The sequence below is a fragment of the Rhamphochromis longiceps genome, linkage group LG4, assembly GCF_057381845.1.
Source record: "Rhamphochromis longiceps isolate RC_006_pf linkage group LG4, R_longiceps_female_GT1.1, whole genome shotgun sequence".
In the NCBI taxonomy this organism is placed as follows: domain Eukaryota; kingdom Metazoa; phylum Chordata; class Actinopteri; order Cichliformes; family Cichlidae; genus Rhamphochromis; species Rhamphochromis longiceps.
Genome location: NC_140560.1, coordinates 10,280,273 through 10,295,276, shown reverse-complemented (window position 1 = coordinate 10,295,276; position 15,004 = coordinate 10,280,273). Strand labels below are relative to the sequence as shown.

At 40.5% G+C, this 15,004-nt stretch overlaps 1 protein-coding gene across 1 annotated transcript; it reads left to right on the top strand.

Annotated features, from left to right (window-relative positions):
- The first annotated feature begins 1,152 nt into the window (after positions 1 to 1,152).
- rtbdn (retbindin) lies at positions 1,153 to 13,122 on the top strand. Its single transcript, XM_085405109.1, has 6 exons — positions 1,153 to 1,403; positions 2,308 to 2,469; positions 2,589 to 2,688; positions 3,487 to 3,615; positions 4,453 to 4,549; positions 11,731 to 13,122. Exons 2-6 carry the CDS (start codon positions 2,310 to 2,312, stop codon positions 12,076 to 12,078), a joined length of 834 nt encoding a protein of 277 aa, XP_085261235.1. The 5' UTR covers positions 1,153 to 1,403; positions 2,308 to 2,309; the 3' UTR covers positions 12,079 to 13,122.
- The last annotated feature ends 1,882 nt before the right edge of the window (positions 13,123 to 15,004 follow it).

Genomic DNA, 15,004 nt, shown 5'->3' with positions numbered 1-15,004 from the left:
TTGTCCACGTCTCACTCACTGCGCTCTCACCCCCAGAAATAAAGTGTTCTGTGGTGATGACCCTCAGCAGTTATGAAACAGTCTGGTGGACAAAAGGGCCCCGGCTAACCCTCATTGCCTCCTTCAGCAATGAGGGTCCGGTACAGTTCGCATCTCAGCTGAGTCTCCACCGAGACCATTTCATCTGCGCTCAATCTGTATGATTATTTGGCGGCCAGTCTGTCTGGTCCCTTCCTGTCCCTGCACGGTTTTGTTGCCAAAACCAATCATGTCTAAGACATGTCACCGGTTTCACAGTCTTGGTTTTAGGCTGATGTATCTAGGCCACAAGACACTCTCCATCTGCTCTTATTTGGTGGAAAGCCTTGGGAGGGCACTCAGAGAGAGAGAGAGATGCATCCAGCCAGGGATTAGGTTGGTACAGCAGGTCCAAGGGGAGGTGAGATTAAAAGCCAGGAGCAATAAAACACACGGTGGAGAAATAAGTCATGTCTGTCTACCCAAACTACGAGGCAGTCCTTGAGCAAATCTAAAATTGATAACATGCTTTTGGAGAATTCAACCTCTGCTAGTACTTCCAGTAAGGTCACTGACTCCTATTTTTTTATTTTCTTTCACACAAATGACCCACATGCATCCTCTAAAACACAAGAGAAAAATAAGGTGCACTAAACTCTGCCTTTGAGTTTGCAGTGCGCAGCAGCTTCGCGGTGAGTTCACGGTGTTTTGTTCCCGCAGAGATTTGTGTTCACTGTCCTCAGCATATCATGCGGTATTAAATCTCAGCTGTACCCTCCTCTGACCCTGTTATCTGAAAAAAAAAAAGAAGTCCTGACCTCACTGTGTGTATGTGAATATGGAGGACAGGTGTGACTCAGCACCACCTGCGATTGAGCCTGTAAAAATGAAGGGCAGTTAAGTTGAACGCTCGCGTGTTTTCATGACATTTCATTTCTCCCGTTTTTCCAACCAAGGGCATTACTCGGAAGGGTAGAAGGAAAGCTGATAACAAGGAGGATTTGGTAAACATCCTATTGGGAGATTAACAAAGAGGGAGTCCGGTCTTTTCTGTGTGTGTGCGTGCGCGCATGCAACGGAGGGAGGGATGGAGAGAGAGAGAGAGAGAGAGAGGGCTTCCCAGAATGGGGCAGAGCAGGGAGGGGGTGAGTTGCCTGCTGGACGGGACTGAAACGTCCTTCATATAAACCGGTGACAAAGTGGCGAGCAGTGGGCCCCCGGGCGGCAGAGATCAGAGCCAGTACACAAACGCAGAGACCGAGAAGAGGAGACCGAAGCACCGAGCAGCGCGCACGGCGGTGACTGGAGCCACAGCAACACAACGAGGAGACCCGCGAACACAATCAAACTAATCCGGACGGAGCCGCATTTATTCCCGCCTACAGGTAAAACCCACATGGATGTGCGGAGAGACTAAGCTCCACCGGGTTTTTGTAATCTTGAGGTACAATTTAGAAGAAGAATATCCACACAGAGCACAGAGGGTCACACCTCTTAGCCTACCTGTTCGCGCGATGTTGGATGGATATTTTGTAGCAGATGGGGTTTGTCTTCTCCTGTCTATAAACTCACTAATGAGCCCGCGACCCCACCCCCCTTTCCCCATAACTGCGCTTTAAAATCTTTGACTCGCAGCTTTTTGGAGCATTAAAATGATCTGCGTAGACTTTTAGCTGTAGTTTTGAAGCCTTCACGTGTGCTTTGTTTCCTTCTTAATAACCGACAGAAAAAAAATTCTGAAAAGCTGTAAAGGAGAGAAAAAGGTTATTTCTACATTATATTTTCAGCGGCTCTCTCATGCGTAAAGTCGGGGCCACCTGCTCGGGGCCATGTCCCCGCGTTCAGCAGATTTGTTTAATTCGCGTCATGTAGGCAACACATCGACCGCAAGCCTGTCAGATTAAACGACTACGCATGTCAGCCATGTCAGCACAGTGCCTTAGTTCCAACTAATTAGGCTCACCCTGTCTATACTAGGTCACCACACAGAGAGCTCAACATGGAGCTAAACAGCCGGCGCTGGTATCTCACTTATACTCTGTAACTCAGCGTATGCCATAAGACTGACTCTGTGGGTGGATGGAACAGATTTAATTGCAGCCTTTTGCATCCATTATGTTTGATTCCCACCCCTCTAGCAAACCTTTCAGTTATTATTGTTATTATTATTTGACGTAGTGCAAACCATTTAGTTCTGTTTTTGTAATGATTCGGGACTGTGTGTGTGTGTGTGTGTGTGTTGTTTTTTTTCTATGCTGAACACTCTTGTTCATGTGTTTGTATCTACAGAGATGGACCTCACCTCATCCTCTTCGCTATTAATTTGCGTGGTTTTGGCGGCCGCCCTGATTGGCGGGACCCGCTCGGAGGGGGTGTGTCTTCAAGATGGTAAACACAAGGCCACGCCCAGCCCGGAGCCACACCTGACGGAGTGCTCTCTGTATGCAGACAGTGAGTGATCTCATTTTCATAGTCTGTAAATCTTGGAGATGTTGGAGAACAAATTAAATCTCAAATTAAATCTAAGAACAGGCCCACGTTGATGTGTTTCTCTCTTGTTGCTGCTACAGATAGCTGCTGCACACAAGAACAAATCCAGGACATCTCTCATGTTCCTTCTGCCAATAATCAGAATGAACCCTGGGACAAGTGTGGGTCCCTCAGCCCTGAGTAAGCCTTAACCACCCTTCTAGTGTCCTCAATATTTTATTCATCTGCTGTTTTAGCCCGTTGTTGCCTCTTAATGGTGATATTTTACTGCTTCAGTTATCCATTTGTATTTTTATCAGTATTTTCAGTCTCATCAGACTGCTGTTGTCAGGAAAAAGCTAAAAACCACCAATTAATGACTGGTGGAGACCAAAAATTGACCTAAAAGAGAGTCACTACTGAATTTAAAGTCATCAGGTGTCCAGAAATACAACTAGAAATGACAAGTTTGAACATGAGCTGTTTAAGCCGAGAGATAATATGTAAAATAAGTCAATATTATAGTTGTTGTTATTGCTACATATTAGCTTAAAATCACTAGTGCTTGCTTTTATTAGCTTATTTCACATTTAATGGCTTTGTGTTTGATCTAGTTCTTCATTGGCTCTGTATAATCTATCGTTAACAGTAAGGGCCTGTGCATGTAGTCAGTACAGAATTTTAGTGTGTTAGTGGAGCCAATAAGGATGGATTTTCTGAAATAACAAACGGCACCTTAGACAAAGAGGCTGCCAGTTTACAGACAGCAACAGCAAACACATGATCAAGTAGGTCAAATTGAAAGAGGCATTTAAGTAGCATTAACCAAAGCTGGGCAAACATACTTAAGGGATCAACAGCAGCAATGATACTAATCAACTGCTCGTACTCCCCATCTTATTTAACGTTGTTTTCTTGACCTGTCTTGTGACCGGCTGTTCCAAGTTTAATACAGACTTCGCTGGTCAGTAACAAACATGACCTCTTGTGTCTTCCCAGGTGTGAAGGCTTCCTGAAGCGCGTGCTGTGTTTTTACCGCTGCTCCCCTGACGCTGCTCGCTGGCCTCATCCTCAGCGCAGCTCATACATCCAGGCTGTTCCTCTCTGCCATAGCTTCTGCCGTGATTGGTGAGGCTGCCAAGCACGTTACCAAACAAACTAAAGTCTAAATCCCCTGTCAGCGAAGGGATCCCTATCTTGGACAACAGCATACTGTGCTAAGATAGAGTGTCCAATAAAACTGTATGTTTTATTTTTTTTATTTTTTAAGAAGGTGGCAAACACACAAAGCCTAACACAAACAGCTTCATTTCATGGGTCCTATGTAAGAAAAAAAAAAGAAAGAAAGAAAGAAAAAATGAGACAACACTGGAAAGATAAGTGTAAGAGTGTTGTAAAGAATTAAAGGGCTGCTCTCTGCAAAAATACTTAAAAATTACTTAACATTTTGGAAAATATTCTTTTTGCCTTTTCTGTTAAGAGTTGGCTTAGGATGAATGATGCTACTAGAAGCTTGTTAGCTTAGCACAGACACTAGAAAATGTGGCTTTATTCAAGTACATTTGAAAAATATATATAAGTTCAGAAAGATACTCCAGAAACTTATAGATCCTAGAGTCTAACAGCTCATTAAAACACCGCTTGTCGCTTTCACACTGGATTTTTGTGAACATTAGACAAACAACATAAGGATTAACAAGCTTACGATGCGCTATTTCCAGTCTTAATACTCAGCTTATGTAAGAAGCTGCTGGTAACTTTATATTTAGCATGAAAGTGAAATCTTTTCATTTTAAGCTCGGAAAGAAAGTCGCTAAGATGTTGTTTTTTTTTTATTGGTTTTTGTTAAATTTATCTAGCTCAGGTAAAAAATAAAAAATAAATCTCAAGAGAAATCATTTAAATAAAAGAGTAATTGTTTGTTTTGTCATTTACATTTTTCAACATTCACATTTGTTCTTTCAGGTTTGATGCCTGCAGGATGGATTTGACTTGTGCCCGTAACTGGGCCAGAGACCCCAGGGGACAGAACTGCACTGGAAACTGTGTTCAGTATCAGCAGGTAGGCTTTAAGCAAGATTAACAAGTTAACCGGATATATTGAACCTAAAGCTATTTTTGTGTTTAGACTGGGTTTTTTTGGTTACATGGCAACTAATAGAAAATGGATAATAAAACTGATTAGTCTACTAGATTTTCTTGCAGAGAATAATCAATAAATAAAATAAATTTCATTTTGGCTGAAGTGTGAAAAGGCTGGGCCCTGCTTCAGTGGGCAGAGGCCAGCTGGGTGATTGAAAAAGAGTGACAAACGGGTGCTGGTGTGCGCAGCTGAGACCAGCAGCAAAATGACTCACGCTTCACAGGCAATGACACTCTATCTATAGACCATGTCCAATGGTGCAGTGGTGCCTGAAGAAGTAAATATACACATAAAGGGACCTGTTTTTTTTTTTTTTTTCTCACATTTTTATTTTTATTTTTGGACTCTCACCTATTTCATAATTCAGAAAAATATCTGTTCCATCTTCAACCTTGGTGCAATCTCTTAGTCCATCTACTGCAAGAAACAAGTCGTTTTAACTCCTCTCACATCTTTCAGGCAAGCTTTCTTCTGATTGGCTCCTCCTCATAATAAAAATGTTTAAATAGTAGGTGGGTGGATCTTATGGGCTCACATTCCCCTTCTCTACAATGTCAAACTTCTCCTCCTTTGATACACATGAAAATCAGACATCTGTTCTCTCACTTTGCACATCTATTCAATTTCAATGAAATTATACATATAACACCAAACACAATAATAGTCACATCAGTAATGCAGAGAAAACTCCAAGCGACCCCCTATGAGCAAGCACTTGGAGACAGTGGGAAGGAAAAACTCCCTTTTAACAGGAAGAAATCTCTGGCCGAACCAGGCTCGAGGAGGTGGGGTCATCTGCAGTGACTTGTTGAAGGTTGGGAGTATACAATAAAGTACTGTAGTTTTTAGCATAAGCCAGAGTTTGTCGCTGTTAGCTCATCTTGTTTTAAAGTGAAACTTGACTGTTCTCCATTGATTTTTTTTTTTTTTTCTCTGACTATCTGAAGAGAAGCAAATACTTCCTGGGTCCTCTGATTGGCTTCCCAACATCAGACAGGGATATCATGCCTTTGCTATACTTAGAAGGGGAAAAAATAGCACTTCTACCTGTTTCTGCACTCTCCAATGTCAGGATGTCTGTTGTGCATCAGAGGGGATTTAGATGTGAATATATGCAAAGCCTGCTAGAAAATAAGTAGGTATACACCACACACCACTCATATATCTTAATATATCCGAGAGTGTGCTTTCTCTTGATTTCACTCGCATTTATCTCAAACAAGCACAGGGAGAGAGAGCGAGAGGACCACAGTGACAGATGAGCACACACCCACAGCCGCCAGGCCTATTAAGGCTGTCTGGGGGAATATTAGATGATTATTGGAAATTACACATTTGTGAGAAGAGAGTAAAAGCAAAAAGAGACGTTTGGGGAGTGTTTGAGTGTGTCTCTGTCACGGTGTGTTTTCTGTGCTTTTATTGGCCCATTTTAATGTAGGGCAACACTAATGGTGCAAAAAATACTTCCAATAAATTTAAGCAGCTCTCAAAACAGAGTGTTTCAGACAGCTCGTCGGTACGCATTCAGTGCATTCAAGCAAACTAGCCCTCTTTACAGGGGCCACAAACAAGTGGCTGCCTCCCGTTTTTGGAGGTCAAAACGGTAACACTTTGTGTTTTCCTCCTCAGCCAGCAGAGATGGGAGATTTCACCTCAGACCTGCTGCACACAAGCAGCCGCTCAGACATCACACTAAAACACTCTCAGCTCCACTCCACCCAATGTTGGTGCACGTGGGTGTCTGCTGGATAAACACACACCCATACAGTTATTATTTGTAAAAGCTGAAAGCAGTAGATGTCGATTTGCATAGAGACAAGCGGATACTTTTAAAAGCATGCATAAGCACCCGCAGACACATCCTTTGCATGCAAAAATCCCTCTGGCACGCTCACTGTCTCGCTCTCTTTTTGTACTCATTGCTTACATTATTTGCCAGCCAAGGTCTGATTTATCTCAGCATTAGACACTTTTTTTTCCCTGCTCCTGATGCAGTGGGAATGAGGTTATGTCTACAAAGAACAGCACAGAACGTCTGTGCTTGAACAACAACAACAGCATCTGTCGATAAGATATAGTGAACTAATGGTTTGTAGGGATTGGGGGGAAATGCTATAGATTTCAAAGATACCAGTAGAAGCTTAGCTTGGATAAAAGGGAAGAAATGGTAGCAAATTTAGCTGGACCTGTGTCCTATTAAATTACCTGTATAATTAAATAGTAGTAATACTTTATTTTGCAATATTCATACAAGGTTCTTATGTGAACATGGCCAAAAAAGCTGAATAATAGCCATTTAGTAATAGCAGAAATATTGCATCTTCCATTCACTGCATTGCTTTGTAAGTTTGTGGCCCTGAAAAATTGGAAAACGAGAAACCACAAACCTACACAGCAGTTAGGATTTTTTTTTTCTTCTGGTCTAGTGTTCTGTCATTGAAAAATAAGAATCAACCCTGGCTCAGATTTTTCATCTAAAAACAAAGGGGAAATGACGTGTTGTTTGAGGAATTTAGTTGTTGTTCATCATAGTTGCTTTTCTATAAAAGTGGTGGTGTTTCCATCATCATTTTATCTGCCTGTCTCATGGCTCCATCTAACCTGTGTTCCCATTCTTAAGTCTACCTAAAGTAATTAAGTACAATACAGTAATGCTAAGTCAGCCTTAAAAACAAATGTAATTCTTTGTCGCTTCTTCTTCCAATCATCCACATTTGTCATGATGTCATTAATTCAAATTATCGTATTGTCATTTAGCAGCTTAGATCTAAAGCAGGAGTGTCAAAAATAAGGCCCGAGAGCCAAAATCTGGTAAAGACACCAGTTTGCCCCACTGGACGGTTTTGGAAAATGTTTGGAAACAGTATTTTCATAGTTTTTCGAATGATGAAGACCTCATACTGCACCAAAGTATTAACCAATAGATAAACAGTTACTTGCAAGAAAAGGGGGCGGGTATTTTCTTAAATTACAGAAAATTCTGTCCAATGAGCTACAAGACCCTTTTGTGTAATTTTACCCCGTATTTCTTACAATTTCAGCCCAAAAAGTCATGCTAACAGATTTCTTAAATTGCTACAGCAGCATTTCTTTATGACACACAAAAACGTGAGATGTAGTGTTGAAACTGCTCTTCTTTGTGCACTTTTCTTCTCATGTTAGATATGTCCAGTGAAACTTATTTACACAGACAGAAAGGCAAGTTTCTCACTGGTCCGGCCCTCTTAAGATCAAAGTGGCTCACATTGTAAAATGAGTTTGACATCCCTGATTTAAAAGCACTATCCTTTCAAATAATGGACATTACAACTGTCATTGTACTATGCTATGAATAATTTGATCACAGATTCTAATAGTATTATTCCAAATTTCATTTCTTCAGTCATTCATATACTGAGATTAGTTTTTATTGGTTTAGTCAAAAAACTCATTCTGATCATGACTGAAAGCTAAAATAATTTCTTCTGTTGCTTTTTTTTTTTTTTTTTTCTTTTTTTGCACATCAGGTGTAATGTGTTCGGTTTCGGATGGTGAAGGGCAGAATTAAATAAGGGCGAAGAGGACAGCGCAGAGCCCCAGGAAATTTCTGTATCTCACTTATTTGATCACACCATGTCATCTAAAGCCACTCGTGCTCATACTGAATTAGCTTTGGCAGCAAACCACGTCCACCTGAGGAATAGTGGAAGTGTGTGTGTGTGTGTATACCCTTGTATGTGTTATAGGGTTGCTGCGATAAGACCTAAGTGTCAGACAGAGAGCTTGTAGTGGCGAGAAATAGCCATCATCCTGTTTGTCCTTCCAACACGGTAAACATATTACTTTTTTTTTTCTTCTTCTCTGAGCACTCTGCGTGACTCAGTCTTAATCCCCCAACAGACAGGAGGATGAAAGGAAGCAGACGTTTGGGTGGGGGTGTGCTACAGAAAAACAGGGGAGAGATGTACAAACAGTGAGTGCAGCAAAAAGCAAGGGGCGGTGGAGGTGGGAGGGGTACAAGAGTAGGTGATGGTTACTTGGCAGCACATCTTAATGACTGGTTATGAGGCTGTCACTGGGGAGAGAGATCGAGAGCTTAAACACAGAAAAGCGAGTGTGTGTGTGTGTGTGTGTGTGTGTGTGTGTGTGTGTGTGCGCGCAACTGAAACTTTGCTAATTTGCTTTCCTAACTATTTCTAAGCTTGTAGGCATAAACCATTTACAGCTAAACGGCTTAAATGTTGAATTGTGATTTGGTGTTACTTGTGCAGTATCCCCCCTTTAATCCGTATTTGTGTCTTATTAGAAGAGGAGCGCCTTTTTCCTTTTTTTTCCCCCCCTCTTTTCACGCCCCAGAAACTCTGGTGCTAATGTCAGCAGTAACTAGACTTTCCCCTCAGAGTATAACTTTATAAAGACAGAGAGTGCTGTAATGAATTTTCTGTCAGACGGAGACACAAAAGGTGCTGCCAGCAAACTTTTCAGATTCTGCTCTGCGCGGCTTGTCGGGGACTGCAAAGGTGGCACCGAGATGAATTCTTTCAGATACAAGTGCGAGCTTTTCAAGGTCGTGTCTTGTGATTTGCTTTCAAGGCTGGTGTAGGTGAAGGGAGGCAGGAGAGGCAGACAAAAGCAGCCTGTGAGAGCAGCTGCCCGGCGCCTGCAGCTCCCCTCTTACACCTGGAACAGGTGCTTTGTTCAAGGCCAGTGCTGCTCTGAGATGGAAAAGTCAATAAATGATAATGTTACACAGCAGCAGCGTGTAACAATAATGCTTCAGTTAATGGATTTTACACTTTCATATAAATAGTGTAACATATGCCCTTTATCATACATCTTTTGCAAGATTAAATCCCAGAATCTGAAATTTTGCTTGCTCGTTAATAATAATAATGGATTGCATTTATATAGTGCTTTTCGGGACCCTCAAAGCGCTTTACAATACCATTATTCATTCACTCTCACATTCATACACTGGTGGAGGCAAGCTACAGTTGTAGCCACAGCTGCTCTGGGGCAGACTGACAGAAGCGAGGCTGCCATATCGCGCCATCGGCCCCTCTGGCCATCACCAGTAGGCGGTAGGTGAAGTGTCTTACCTAAGGACACAACAACCGAGACTGTCCAAGCCGGGGCTCGAACCGGCAACCTTCCAATTACATGACGAACACCCAACTCTTGAGCCACGATCGCTGCTGTGCTGCTGGGCTACATATGAAATGCTGTGTTTGCAATATATTCTGTTTTATTTGAACAACAGTTAACCTTTGTTATTCTTTTCTGAACCGAGCATCTTTTATCACATTTCAGGCCTGCTTTCAGGAAAAAATGGGTGTGTATCAGACGTTAGCGATTTCTGCTTTTAAAGCTCACCTTTGGTCGTCAATTCATGTTTCTTGGCATATATTGAGGTGTCAAATGTCATCATTAAGGGCACATGGGGAGGTCGTTTTTTTAGGGGGGAAAGAGTTAAGAGTAACATAATTCTGCAGGTCTGACATATAATTAGAAAATTAGGAGGAAAAGCAAAAAGCTGTGTAAGAGAATACACAGCTTTCCTTTCCAAGCATACCTGGGCAAGATGAAGGATTCATAGCTTCACTTTTAAATACTGAGCATGACTCTAACAGTTACTATGGTAATACTTGTACACTACTGTTCAGTGGTAAGTTGTAGGTTTTACTTCGATACATGTATTTAATAGCAGCTGAAACTGTTAGTTGCATTAAGGCAAAAAACATTTTGCTTTTAAATGTGCTGGTGCATTTTTGTATATGAGACACGTGAGATTGTTTTTAAGAAAATGTGTCCAAAAATGCACATTTGGATGTTTGTTTAACCCTGTAAAGTCTGAACCCTGAAATAATTGCCAGAATCTTTTTTTTTTTTTTTAAAGTGGGAGTGTTTATTGAACCTTCTGACAAATTAAAAAAAGAACAACCAAAAAACATAAATTTGCATTATTTAATTTTAATTGTATCATGTTTGTTATACCTGGAATTTTGTGCAATTTAAAAGTCACACTGATGATGTAGAGGCTTCAAATATAATACATGTTAAAGAGTTAAATGTTACATTTTCCCCTAGGATTTTATTCAAGCTAGTCTTTAAATGCTTTAATCAAATTAAATAAAACATTACATATAATACAAGAAATACATAATTTAATTTATTCAAAAGGAGGTTGTCTGTCATTTCGTATTTTTGCCTTCTAATAATAGTTTCCTTTTTTTTTAAAAAGTAAAATATATATTTTTGTAGATCTTTTTTTAAAGCACTGTTTGTATGCTGAAGGGTTTAATTTATTCTATAAATCAGACTCTTTTAATCTTAAAACCATGCAGAACAAATGATTTTTCGCCTTGTTCCTCTGATTTACATCAAAAAAAAAATGTACAAAATCCCATCAGTGGGAAAAAAAAGAAAAAGAAAAACTTTGTGTAATGTGCCAGCAAAATGAAGAACCGCTAACTCTGAAGCCAGCTCTACCCAGTGTTCAGATTTCTGTTATGGAAATTTATGCAAATCTGGGCATTAGTAGATTGTGCTGAATCTGAATATTTAAACATTACAGAAAACTGTGAATAGAAAAAAATAATCGCCTTATGCTTTGCGGTGGTATCTAGTTAACATTTTCCCCTTTTCATTATTTTATTTTATTTTTTTAATTAAAAGGTCTGCACGTCCACATGGGTGTTTTCAGTCTTGTAACTGTAAGGTACCGACTTTTTGTGCCTACCATTTATGTAGTGCTACATCACAGCAGTTGCCTCAAGGAGCTTTCTATTGTAAGGTAAAGAACCTACAGATGTAAAGGGAAAAACCCCAACAATCAAATGAGCAAACAATTAGCAAAAGTGGGAAGTAAAAACTCCCTTTTAACAGGATGAAACCTCAGTTCTGTTGGAGGTGAGTGCAGAGAGGCAGTATAAAGCTTCTCTGTGGTTTGTGTGAGGGTACCAGCAGAAATGATAAAGATGTAATAAAACACTTGCTTTTTGTTTTCTAATATTTGGTATTAAAGCTGAATTCTGAATGCTGGCACTAAAAGTCAAGGTTGTATCTCTGTGGATGGCAGAGAAAAATAATCTGCATAAATTTTGTGTTCTGCACACCTACAGATGTACCAGCACGGCAGAGATCTCTGCGAAAGCCTGTGGGGTGATGCCTTCATGACGGTCGAGGATGAGCCGGAGGAGGTTGGAGAGGCCGGAGAAATCGGAGTGGATGTCGAAGGCGTTCGTCCCTGCGGCTGCCTGACTCTCAGCCCCTCGGACAAGGACGTGATCGCCGCTCTCAGAGCCCAGCAAGACGACCCGGAGGAGCTGGATACCACCAAGACCGGCTTGCCTCAGTACCGGGCCCCTTGCCAGGCCAAGCTGCCCGTGCAGCCCAGAATGGGAAACTCCGTGCTGCGTAAGCGCTCGGTGGAAGTGGAAGACGTGGAGGGGAGTGGCAGCGGTTTGTAGATGGTGATACATGTATTCTTAGTGATAATCCTCTAGATCGTCATATACAAAAATCAATCCCTTGAAAGGGAGTTATATCCTTTCTCCTCTAACTAAACTAAACCATACAAATTTAAGCTCTCATTACTATCTTCAAATCGCAGGCATAACTTCTTTGATTTACAAAAATGATCTGATAATCTGATTTAAGTGACAAGCTTATGAACACCCGATCGATTCTTTGAACAGCCAGGATTAAACGAAACACCAAGAAAATTTTTTCAAATGAATTTAAGAAGACTACTCAAAGCTGAGTAGTCTCAATATTTTGAAAGGGCTCAATAACAAATACACTTAAGACATCCCATGATGGCTGCAAAATGTTTTTATTGCCAGCTATCAAGAGCATCTTTAGTGGGAATTTGCTTTTATGGCTCAGTGTAACATGTGGTCACATGGTAAAAGTCCTGCAGTATTAGCACTTCTGCATGAGTCAAACATGTCAAACCCAAAGTACTACATTTCATGACAATGTTGAAAACAATATATCACCATCCCGCTACTTACCGTATCTCAACTGTCTACTAGCTGGCTTTGATTTGTGCTTTAGTCACTTGTTAAATGCATTAATTAGTCCTGTGATTCCATAATGTGCAGTCTGCTTGTCATGGAGTTTATGATAGTGGAGAACGTCAAAAGTTTTAATCATAATTTTGAATGTATCTGAGATTTTTCCAACACAGTTAACTGACCTGAAAGCAAGTGTTCTGGTATGAGAACAACAGCGCCTAATACCTGAGGGGAAGGTTTAGTATTCAGAAACAACATCGGAGTAAATCAGCAGGGGCCGCATCTGTGCCAGATAAGGTTGCTCCGGTAGTTCGGTCATGTATCACTGATGTACTGTGGGTGTTTTATAAGTAGGCCATGTGTTTCTACAGTTGGGAACTGTTAGATGTAAATGTTTTATAAGAAAACAAAAAGGGAGAACTAATTTGTTTGATTTACCATAAGCTTGCTGAAATGGGTGTTTCTGTGCTTTTCTTTTCATTCTCAATAAAAACATTTCTAAACATTCCTGATGTTTCACGTGCCTTTTTTGTGGTTTCTCTCCCTTTTTTCTTTTAGTTTACTTTATATAGTAGGTGAGATTTCATACATGCTTTCTGGTAACAGCAGGTACAGTGGGGCAAAAAAAGTATTTAGTCAGCCACCGATTGTGCAAGTTCCCCCACTTAAAATGATGACAGAGGTCAGTAATTTTATCTTCTATTTTTATCATTGTGTATATTTCCAGTTTTTATCTGTTGTACAGTGTCCTTGGGTGCTTTGAAAGGCGCTATTTAAATAAAATGTATTATTATTATTAGTAGTAATTTGCACCAGAGGTACACTTCAACTGTGAGAGACAGAATGTGAAAAAAAAATGACAATGATCCAAAACACACCGCCCGGGCAACAAAGGAGTAAGAAGCATTTGAAAGTCCTGGAGTGGCCTAGCCAGTCTCCAGACCTCAACCCCATAGAAAATCTGTGGCGGGAGTTGAAAGTCCGTGTTGCTCGGCGACAGCCCCAAAACATCACTGCTCTCGAGAAGATCTGCATGGAGGAATGGGCCAAAATACCAGCTACTGTGTGTGCAAACCTGGTAAAGACCTATAGTAAACGTTTGACCTCTGTTATTGCCAACAAAGGTTATGTTACAAAGTATTGAGTTGTATTTTTGTTATTGACCAAATACTTATTTTCCACCCTGATTTACGAATAAATTCTTTACAAATCCTACCATGTGGATTCATGGATTTTTTTTTTTCACATTCTGTCTCTCACAGTTGAAGTGTACCTCTGGTGCACATTACTGACCTCTGTCATCATTTTAAGTGGGGGAACTTGCACAATCGGTGGCTGACTAAATACTTTTTTGCCCCACTGTATCTGCATCCACAGCGCCTTTTAGAAAAGTGTTGGCTTTATTCATGCAAATGTGCAAACAATTCACAGGTCAGAATTAGATGAGCAGTTAAGAAAAGAGTTGGGGATTATTGGAGTGATATATCATCAACAATTTCGAGATTTCCAGGTTATTGAAAAGTCCTCCTTTAACAGTTTTTAGCTATAGTGACTCTTTTATATTTAACAGGGATCAAATAAATCCAATATACTCATTATCAACCGTCAGAGAAAGAGTCCCTAATGTGGAAAAACAGGGAACTGTATAAACTAACCATTAATATTTACGACTGTAGGCTTGTGTTAACCCTGTGATGGTCTGGGGTCCTGTCCAGGGCTGTCTCGCTCACTATGGGTGAAGGAGATTACCTTGGGACTTGGAAACAGGTCTTTTCATATCTTCATTTTTTTTAGTTTTAAGCTTTTAAGGTTTTGACTCTTTCAGGTCTCTCCATAAACTTTGCCGCTCCTTTCCCTATTTTGAAATCCTCCTTACCTGTTACTCCTATTACACCACCTGCTTGAGTGGTCACCGCGGGCTTCGAAACTTTAGGTCGAGTGGCCTCTCGTCTTTGGAATTCTCTCCTTGCACCACATTCACTTTCTGCTCGACCATATACCATTTCCCATTTTATGGTACTTGATGTATCAAATACTTTTCAAGATATTGTTTTTTTTTGTTTGTTTTTTTACAAAGTTCCAACCAGCTGTTTTCAGGCACCCCTTTTTCATGCTCATTAAAATCTGATGTAATGTTTGAACATAAATATCTTAAAAGCTATTAAAGTTTTTTTTTTAATTATTTTTTAATGACATTTCAACTGGTTTCTTCTACAACGCAAAAATTAAACTAAAGTATTGGCTAGTTAAGTTATGAAAACCATATTTTAGCTGTTCTATAAAGTCCCATCTTTGATCACGCACTACTAAATAAACTTCACATTGCAAAAGGCAGCTAGAGACAGGGTTCGAATGGCACAGAGCCCTGCAGAAGTCT

What these genes read in the sequence shown, in the direction of transcription:
- rtbdn (XM_085405109.1), top strand. Translation starts at nt 2,310, where the DNA reads ATGGACCTCACCTCATCCTCTTCGCTATTAATTTGCGTGGTTTTGGCG. An exon ending in GTGCTCTCTGTATGCAGACA is followed by an intron (nt 2,470 to 2,588) that starts GTGAGTGATCTC and finishes TTGCTGCTACAG; the next exon opens with ATAGCTGCTGCACACAAGAA. An exon ending in ACTGTGTTCAGTATCAGCAG is followed by an intron (nt 4,550 to 11,730) that starts GTAGGCTTTAAG and finishes GCACACCTACAG; the next exon opens with ATGTACCAGCACGGCAGAGA.